The sequence below is a fragment of the Octopus bimaculoides genome, chromosome 11 (assembly GCF_001194135.2).
Source record: "Octopus bimaculoides isolate UCB-OBI-ISO-001 chromosome 11, ASM119413v2, whole genome shotgun sequence".
Taxonomy (NCBI): Eukaryota; Metazoa; Mollusca; class Cephalopoda; order Octopoda; family Octopodidae; genus Octopus; species Octopus bimaculoides.
The window spans coordinates 78,792,276-78,802,907 of NC_068991.1; the positions used below are offsets into that span (position 1 = coordinate 78,792,276).

At 37.0% G+C, this 10,632-nt stretch overlaps 1 protein-coding gene across 1 annotated transcript in view; it reads left to right on the forward strand.

Annotated features, from left to right (window-relative positions):
• LOC106869908 (uncharacterized) overlaps window positions 1-10,632 on the forward strand; it is a 51,994-nt gene that overhangs the window by 14,582 nt on the left and 26,780 nt on the right. The window contains exons 3-6 of the mRNA XM_014915840.2: window positions 2,362-2,447; window positions 3,496-3,745; window positions 4,969-5,122; window positions 8,264-8,536. Of these exons, the coding sequence (XP_014771326.2) occupies window positions 2,362-2,447; window positions 3,496-3,745; window positions 4,969-5,122; window positions 8,264-8,536 (763 nt within the window). The remainder of the gene's footprint in view (window positions 1-2,361; window positions 2,448-3,495; window positions 3,746-4,968; window positions 5,123-8,263; window positions 8,537-10,632) is intronic.

The following is a 10,632-nucleotide window of genomic DNA, read 5'->3' on the forward strand; positions in this document are numbered from 1 at the left end:
ATATATATATATATACATATACACGGCCTGATCAATAAGTATCTGGACTGTTAACATAGTAACGAAGCTAAAGCACTCAGAATGAAGCTGCTCAGCAAAGATTGATCTTGAACTCTGCTGTGCATATGCACTAAGTTTTAACATTGTAGTTCCCTTCCGCTGTTTACAACAGTGCTTGAAAGGAAGTTGTGTAGCGTGTGATCTTCGCATTGACCATGACAGGGAACACAAGTGTACGAGTGGTTCCGACGTTTCCAAGATGACCGAAAAACAGTCGATGTTGACGAACATTCTGGGAAACTCGCAACCAGTAGAACTGGAAAAGACACCGCAAATGTGCGTCCAACTGTGAGGGGAAATCGTCGAATCACCATCTGTGAGTTATCAGAGGATATGTAGATTAGTTACAGTTTAGTTCAGTCCATTATTACTGAAGATTTGTGTATGAGACGCGTGTCTGCCAAGTTCGTGCCAAAACTGCTTTCAGCTGACCTAAAAAACACTCGGGTTTCGGTAGCATAAAATCTCTTTGATTATGTCGAGAACCATGAAAGCATTTCGAAAACTTTGTGTTGACCTCTGAGCAGGTCTCGTCAAGATTTTGGCAAAGTTTGATGCAATAAGTTTGCAATTCGAATTGCTTCGTACGTTATCAGGTGCACCAAAAAACCTTCATCAGTGTGAAAACAAATGTCCATAAGAAAAGCAAATTCTATCTGTACATTCTGTGAAATCGAGAAACTGAAATGTACTTTTGTAAACACAAACGGCTGGCTCTGCTGTAGTCATCTCCTAAATTCTTCTCCTTGTGTTCGTTTAATATATTGGCGATAGAGTGGTCAGCGCATAACAATAAGGCAAACTCTCAGACAAACTGTAGTCAGAACGTGGCATCACTTTCAATTTCATGACAGTCTACTTTGGAAACACTGTTAAAGCTATTGCGAAAAGTATGACAATCATAAAGTGACATTATAAAAATAGCTGTGTACTTAGTCAGAGAGAAACATTTCTTCTTTAGTATGTTTTGTAATTCTGTTTTCATGTTGTTTCTATCTTTGACGGCATGTTGTCATTTGCGAATAGTGAATCACTGTAGTTTGTTTTGTATTTTGTTGCCTCTTCCTGTACGAAAAAAAAAGCGTTTTCCTTTTCTCGTGTTGCTTTATTATTATTATTATTATTATTATTATTATTATTATTATTATTATTATTATTATTATTATTATTATTATACACTCAACAGATTAGACTGTTAGAAAAGAAAAGAATCCTAATATCGGGCTACAGCAAGTAACCTTAGATGCCAAGAACCCTCCTAAGTATCCTTGCTGTCCCTAATAACACTGTTTTCTGGAGTTATAGTAAACTGGGTTTCATGCCTATTTCCTCTTTCCATCTCTTCAAATCTTTAGGGATGGTTCCTAATGCACCTATAACTACTGAGATACATTTTACCCACACTTTCCATAGTCTCTGTAATTCAGTATAGCTGGGTCCTGGTTCTTTCCTATTTTTTCTATTCTTCTCAGATTAATTTTTCATCCTTTAGGACTGTAAAGTCAATTATGTGCTACTTTCTATTCTCTTTATCTACTACTACTAAATCAGGCTTTCTAGATTCTATCACTCTGTCAGCCTGAATGTTAAAGTCCCACAACATCTTGCCCTTCTTACTTTCTGCTGCTTTACTAAGTTCATGTTCATAACATTTATCAGTGTGTTCAAATCCTAGCTTTCTACATAACTCCCCGTGGATTACTCTCCCTAGATTGTCATGTCTTTTCTTGTATTCTTTCTGTGCCAGCATGCCACATTCACTTACTATATAAATTACGCTTTCCTCTTTTGATTTTCATAATCTACATTGGGAATCTATTTGGTTTTTGTCTATCTTAGCTGTTATCCAATTAGTCCTTAATGCTTGATCTTATGCAGATACTAACAAACTTTCGGTCTCCCTCTTCAGCTTTCCCTTCTGCAGACATAATTATGTCTCACTACAACTGTTTGTTGAAACTATCTTTGGGATAAATTTTATCCCTGCTAAATTCCTCTTTTGATTTTTAATTTTTCCTAAGAGTGCGGTACCTGAGTATAGATTTCTCCATTTCTCTGCTCAAATGCTATGGTGTTTAACTTAACTTTTCATCCTTCTGGGATCGATAAACTTAAAATGCCAATCGAATCCTGAAGTCATTGTTATCGACGAGTTCTCTATCCTTAAAAATTACTGAGCTTTGCCAAAATAACCCACCATATTATCATCAGGAATCATTATTATTAATAGAGAAATCATTATTACTGACAACCGGCCGGGTATGTTCTTCATTTCTGTTTTTTTCTTACTTTTTTTCACAGCGTTCCCTGTAACCATGGCGACTGTTCCAGTGATGGCAGCTGCTTATGCCAACCTTGTTGGAGAGGTGCATTCTGCGATATATTCGGTAAATAAACTTTCAACTTCTTTACAAAATAAACAAACGCTTGAATTACCTCATACACGACTGGCTCAGTGTGTGCTAACCTAAATGGTCTTTACATAACACTACATGTTGGTAGCATTAAGAGATTGTGTTGTGGACTAAAAGAGTCTCAGGGTGCTTGTCTCGCCCGACTTAGACCTACGTCGTAGATCCCTTTCTAGTCAACTACAAACATTGATAAATTAATACGGGTATTAATAAGTATCAATAATGATAGTAGGCAGCTGAAGAAGTGGAGCCGATGTGCAGCAGCAACAATCTCGTTCCTCAAACCTGAGATTTGAACCCCAGATGCCCGCTTTTGTTGCTTTTGCGGTGTTGCTTATTATGCATTTTATTTAATTCTTTTTAAGTTTCGATAAGGTGATGTTGATGTGATTTTCCGCGAAAATATATGTTGTGCTTCAGCTTTCTTTGAACTACTTGATTCATTTAGAAACTGGAACTTAATGTCTATTGTTCTCAGGGGTAGGTAGGGTTTGGTAATTAAATCTGAAAGTCCAAATAGCGTTATTTATTCAGTGGCGATCAGCCACAGATCAACCTCCCCAACTATAGCTCTTGCTATGACACATTTTCTCATTGCATATTCTATATCACTAACCTTTTCAATCGACAAGGATAACACGAAAATCACCTTTCATTTCTCTCTTCTATGTCAAGCTATAATCGTATAATGCCGAATACCTGGACAATCCAACCTAACAAACATTGTGTCATACGACGAATGAGATTTTTCAAATACCCCTTGACTGCTAATTCTAGTAAAACCGAAAGCTTTCTCAACATAATCTCCTCGTCCTTTTATATATCTAGGACCACACTCTTCAACTTATTATTCCTGTTTCGTGAATTGCTGTGTAATTTGACAGGAAATGGCTGCTATTTCTACGTGAGGGGTCACATGAACCCCACTAAAAAAACTCGTATATAATGATACATACATAACATTATATATTGCTAATTCCGTAGCTTCATTGATGCTACATTCTTTTTTCTTCATTTACAGTGAATACTTATGAACCGACCTTTGATCAATTTGAACAAGACATTGTGACCGATATAGATGGAAAATGGATACAGCAAGTTCAAGCTACCGACCAAGATTTCGAAACAACATGCAGCAGTCAACTGCCATGTGATTGTGCTAATATAAGCTACAGCATCCTGAATGGCAATCTGGAATCGACGTTTATGATTGATCCCGACACCGGCATCATCTCCTTGGTAAATGGAGCAAGACGATCCAAAGATACTAGGTAAGGTGCTACACGTCTGCCTTCATTTCATGTACAGATATATCTCGGACAGAAAAGAAAAACAAAAACAAAATTATACCACATTAACACACGCACACGCACGCACACAAAGGCACACATATAATCGCACTCTGTATGCTCGATCAGAAATGGCCTGTAGCTAAGCAACTTAAGATAATAAGAGCAACAACAACAATTTGCAGTATTTAGTTCCGCCTCTTTGCATTATGAATTTGAAAAAATCATCGAACTCGAACAAACCATTCTACCATCCGAGAAAGCTATTTATCCACTACACCACATCAGTAGATTTTGTGGGTTTGTGCATGCGCTGGGGAGTGTTTGTGCAACTCGGGCGGAATAAATATTACATGGAATTTTTTTTTACGTGCTGATTAAAATATACAATAATATTCATCAGACAAACATATAAATATACACGCGGGTACAAACACAATATGTGTGCGAGTGCTGGTATGTGTGTACGCGCGCGCGAACACACACACATATATACATATAAATATCTATATATCTATTTCCCTCTCCCTCTCTTTCTTTCTCTCTCTCTCTCTCTCTCTCTCGCTCTCTCTCTCTCTCTCTCTCTTTCTCTCTCTCTCTCTCTCTCTATATATATATATATATATATATATATACATATACACGCACACACACGCTCAAATACACACATACACTCACATACATATATGTATGTATATATATATATATATATATAAATGTAAATATCTATTCATCTATTCTCCCTCTCTCTCTGTCTCCGTCTCTGTGTGTGTGTGTCTGTGTGCGTGTATGTGTGTAATTTGTTCTGGATTCGTCTACCCTTTGAAGGGTCATATTTTCCACATCCCGCAGGATGCACAAAGCCTCTCTACTCACCAAGCAGGCTTGGTAGCGTTGCCGGTTTAGGCATTGTTGATAACGTGAATCGGGTTGTGCTGAGTTACATGTTAACAGTAGCACTCAATAACGACACTTGTGGAGATTCCGTATAGTTTTAATGCTGCAAAGTTGAGAAGACATTGGTGAAATCTAGGCTGTACCTGGTGTCAAGCAGTGGAATCGATCTTGGGATGCCATGTAGTTGAAAAGCGAATTCCTTAACTAAACAACCATAGCTACACTATCATATCATGAAATCATATTAAAAGACAATCTATATCATTCTTTGAAATATTTGACCTTTCGCCAACGGTGTCTTTCGCTAGGTACCACCTTGAAATAGCAGCCAGAAATCCCAACAAAGAATATGGAGATGTTTCCAGGGAAACGTCCTCAGTAACTGCCCTTCACATTCTCTTACCAGGCAAGAAAGAAAATAACGAAAATCAACCTGAACATCATCTATCACGTCGTAAAAGGGTAAGCAATCCAGAATTTGCATTCTGTATATATCCGTCACCCTTTAGGCTTTCAAATATGAAACATATTTTAATGTTTCACGCCATAAGAGGGTAAACAGTCCAGAATCTGAATGCCATATATATATCCATCTCCCACTACCTTTTAAATATAGAACGTGTTTGAATATTGCTTCAATGGGTAACTTCCTTGTCAAGGAGTTTGTTCAAGAAGACATGACCTAACATCTCTAACAACGTGATACCAATGTACGGGCGCAAGCTTTTTTGCTAGTAGAATACAAACGGAGAGGTTAATGCTTAAATATATCCTCTTACCACCATCCCGATTTTGTACACGTGGTCAAAGCCCTTCACTCCTTCACTCACAACAGCAGGCTCCATGGAACTAACACTCAAAGGGGATTTGGTAACTGCCATAAACAGCTGCAGTACTGTAAAACTGACGAGCGGTCAGTTACCTAAGATTATAATCCTTTCTTATTTTGGCACAAGGCCAGCAATTTTGAGATGTAGAAAAGTTGATTACATCAACCACATTCTCGACTGATGTTATCGACCCCGAAAGGATGAAAGGCAAAGTCGATCGCGTCAACATTTGAACTCAGATCGTAAAGTTGGAAAGAATGTCGCTAAGCCTTAACATAAGTTATTGAAACGATTGATGAAAATTACCCAGAGGCGCCACCTGTACGAAAACAATGAAACAAGTTAGCGCCATATTTAAAGTAGCGAGAAGCTCATTAGGTAGAGACTAGAGTGTAAGGTTCATTATAGTAAAGTCGTGGGTTCGTTTCTTGGATTGGGAAACGAGTTATGTCCTTGAATAAGGCACTTCATTTCCTATCCCTTCAACTAACATTTTAACCACGTAATAAATATAATGTTCTCCTTACTTCACATCCTTAACACTTCTCTCCCTCTTTCTTTTTCTCTTTCTCTCTCTCGCTCTTTGCCTTTCCTGTCAACTAATCACGTGACAGCGTAACGCATTTCGACCTTAGCACACTAATTTATATTAGATGAGGTGAAGAGCAGAAAACATTAGCTCAATGACTAATATTATTTTAATCTGATTTCTGTGAGTACAAGCAACAACTACTGGTATGTTTCGGTTTTAAAACGGTATGTGTTTATTAAAATACAGATTATATAAATATTTATCTTTATGCTAATAATTCTTTCTCATCGCATCGATATTATCGATTAGACCAACTGCAATCGCAACCTCCTCAACTGGTTTTCTGTCATATCTGGACATTCACAACTTCCGTTCACCATGAACGGAAAATCCGTATCTACTGTCGGCTCTCACAAAGACTAGCTTTTGGTCCTCAAATAATCCTTTACTCTCTACTCTTCATCTCAACTCAACACCACAACCTTTCTTCGTCTATCCGAACTTATTTTTACTCTCACCTGCCTCTCCTTCCCCGGCGTGTTTTATCAATAAACTACTATTGTGGACCCGGGGACAGAGATTGGTTTCGTTTGCTCAGTTCATCGAGCTTTCCCTAAACTTCTCCGTCGCTACATTGTCGCTGGTGTTTCATGTAGAGACCAAAGTCCTGTTGCTGAGATTGCTTTCCTCTACAATTTCCACTCATCTTTGGAATATATCTGTACTGCCATCGATAGCTCCAGTTACCTTCCTCGATATCCCCACCATTATTGATAACCCACACGTTTCCATCTCACTTCATTATAAACATATCCGCTCACCCTTCCATCTCAATTCTTTCTCTTCTCGTCCAAACTAAAACTGACATCTTTCAACCTTTTCGATGATGTCGTAACAACTTGGATTTTCTTTCAAACTCTTTGGAAATGCAGTATTACTTCCTAACACGCCGTTACCCTGTAGCATTAGTCAACTCTGCGCTCTGTACTCCAGCGAGCCCAGGCCATTAATAAAAATTTGGCACTTTCGCACCAAGTTCGTACTCGCAAAAACAAATTTCTTTTGCCGCAGATCCTTCACCTGTCCGCCTCGCCTCTTCAACTAATTATCCTCCGCAACTTCCATTTCTTTCCATTTAAATTCTTATGATTTCCTCATCTAATTCTCCTTTCCTTCAAAGGTTGCGTAACCTGCAAAACTCTTGTGTTAGATGCTCCCACTTCTGGATATATTCATGCCCTCACTTTAAATATTCGTCTCTAATAGTATTCTCCCAGTTGCTCATAAAATTCATTTTCGTGCCTTTCCCAAGTGTGATTGTATCTCTACAACCCACATATACAGCGTATCCATATCGCTGTCTATTTTAATGAAACAAAAATTAATTTTAAAAATGAAAGGTTAGTAAAACTATATAGTTTTAAGTGAAGGATTCGATGTGACGGTCGTCGGTATTCTTGCATAGCTCAAATGGTTTAGTAGCATTCCGAAACACATCATGAAGCATTTGCATAATTACTTTATCTGCTGGTGTTCCGTATTACCATTGATCAACTCCGACCTTTTCTGCTTCCGTTCTCTGCCGTGTTCATCACATTCCAGTGAGATCAACAAGTGTTGAAACACAATCATTGTAGGGAGGATGCGTGGATGATGGATTTTCCACTTAATTCTATTAAGACCTTCTGCAATCAAACTAATTATCAAGGCATTCTTGTCAAGACCAAACAATAAATCTATAAATTAGATTATCGAATGACCCCTACCTATTTTTAAAGATGATATGATGGGATATCATGGAAATTTTGCTGTAATTTCTCAGACAACGACTGACCATATACAGGCTACCTCGTCTAGTTTCTCTGGAAAGCCTCGCGTGTTACAAAGAACGAACTAATAACTATAAAACAAAACAATAATGTCTTCGGAATTATTTAAAAAAAATTAATTTAATTATCGATATATTTTTCAATGAAAGTAACCACTACAAATATACATTTTGGAAATAAAAAGCGAAAATAGAAGTAAAATCAATGGTTGATATGTATATTTTGATATATATATTTATATATATATATATATATATATATATATATATATATATATTAAAACAGCTACAGGTATGTTTCAAATGCTAAATTTGTAGAAGAGAAAATGCCGCACATCTGGACGTGTTACGTCAAATCATTTGTTTATATTTTTAATCATTTAATTACTTAATATTTTTTTCTCTACTTCTAGTTTGCACCCGCAAACCCCATACCAGCAAACACCACTTTTGAACTGAAGCAGGTGGGTCCGGCAACGACACATGTTGAAAAAGGTATGGCGCTTGCCTTTGAACTCTACCTACATTTCGCAGTAGGGACTACTGATTTGTTGGTGGAAATCTTCACACCGGTTAACCAAACTGAAGTGTTCACATTGTGTAACCCTGCCATTGACCATGTCGGTTCTAATATCGAATTTGATAAGAAACCACCTACAATAGACAAGAGTGAATCAACGGGTGTGGTAAGAATTTGACAATTCTATACTTTTATAGTGTTTCCTTGTATGTATTTGGTGAGGTTATTTCTCCTTGATGCCCCAATAGACATTTTAATGTATGTGTGTGTGTATGTATATATATGTATGTATATATATTTTAATTTCAATATTTATATTTGCATGTCTGGGCAGCACATATATGTATGAGTGTCTGTGCATCAGTGTACCCGAGCTTGTGTACATGTATAAATATTATAAAAAGCAACTGTTAAACCAGCCGGCTTAATTGGACAGCTACCACTGTTAATCGAATAAAAAGAACTGCCACACAGTCAATGTGAATACCCGCTAAAATTTAGTCTGCATACAGAGGAAAATTGTAAAACTGCTTAAGTATTCCTGAATAAATTATTTTGAAGTTTATTTTCAACATATTTTCTTTCTTCATATTTATAACCACGTGAAAAACAAAACAAAAAAACCCCTGCGTTTTTGTATATGTATGTGTATGCCACCTCCTACGAACAGAATAGGATCACAGGAGCACAAAGAAAACGTGAGTTGCGCAAGTCCAAGCCATCTCCTTGCCTTCATTCCCACCTGACCTGCGGTAGAATTTTACGAGTATGCTTCGATCTGGTTCGGCATACTCGGATGCACTATGACCCATCTTCTTCTCCCATGTGATGCCTTCGTTATCGTCGACAACAATGGATGGACATTTATAATAATAATAATAATAATGGTAATAATAATAATAATAATGATAATAATAATAATTATTATTATTATCATTATTATTATTTTCTCTTTATCACAGTTGTTGTCGGAGCTCCTGGAGTCCTGCATGCGTAGCGGGTTTACTACCTGTAGCCTACGGTACCATGCTATTCGTTCTTTTCAGCTATTTAATACTCCCCTGATTATTCTGGCCGTGCCAAGGAGGCAAACGTTTTGTAACAGTTCTACTGGGCACTCTATTCCAATTTCCTTTATGTTCTTCTTGATGCCTTCTGATACTGTTCCCAAAGACCAAATAAGAGTTGGCACTACTTTACCCTTCTTCATTTTCCATAGCCGGGCTATTTCGTACTTAAGAGGGTTGTATCATTTTTAATATTTACTTTTAACCTGCATGTTTGTCCCAGTCACTTACTGAGACACACCCAGCGTCCTAGGGCGAGTGAAAGATAAGAGATGTTACAGTATGACTGAAAGCTTGGGGAGGGCAAGTGGCAGGGGCAGTAGCGAAATAGCTTCATGTAATACAACACATACATTTAAATTCATGGCGTTTTCTAAGGATGTGGGCGGTACTTGTCAGTGCAATCTTTTAGATTTCTCTGAGACATGGTTCTCCTGGGATCTTACCTAGATGTTTCTGACATCCCTTTCTTGACATACCTAGGGCATCCACAATAACAGGAGCAGTTCTCATTTTAAGATGCCACATCTTTTGGATTTCCGTTTCCAAGTCATTAACTTTACTTAATTTGTTAAATTTCTTTATAAATATATTTTTATTGGTAGGAACACTTACATCTATTAGTCTACAAATATTTTCTTCCCTGTCTTTAATGACTATCTCTGGTCGATTAGCCTGGATTGTTCTGTCGGTGTTATTATTGTTGTTGTTGCTGTTATTATCATCATTATTACTATTATTATTATTATTATTATTATTATTATTATTATTATTGCAGTAGTGCAATTTTCTGTATATTATATATATTTGTAAGTCCTGGTGTTTTTGTTATGTATTTGTCTGAGTATTTTTTAATTTTTTATTATTATTATTATTATTATTGATCAGTAGTTTTATTTTTATAACGTGCTTTCACTTCACTACCGAGCGCAGCTCCGTGTGCCTTGGGTATGTGCTGTGGTTTGCTGTGATGCTCTTATGGTTACTGTATTGAAAGTGTTTTGCGTAGAATGTGTGCAGTACCCAGTAGTGCAATTTTCTGTATGTTATATATATTTGTAAGTCCTGGTGTTTTTGTTATGTATTTGTCTGAATATCGAGGTCTATATTTACATTATTTTTCTTCCATATTTTATATGTATGTGTTGTTGCGTTTTCGTTTTTTGAGTAGAGCACTGCTGTGAAATAGGCGTGT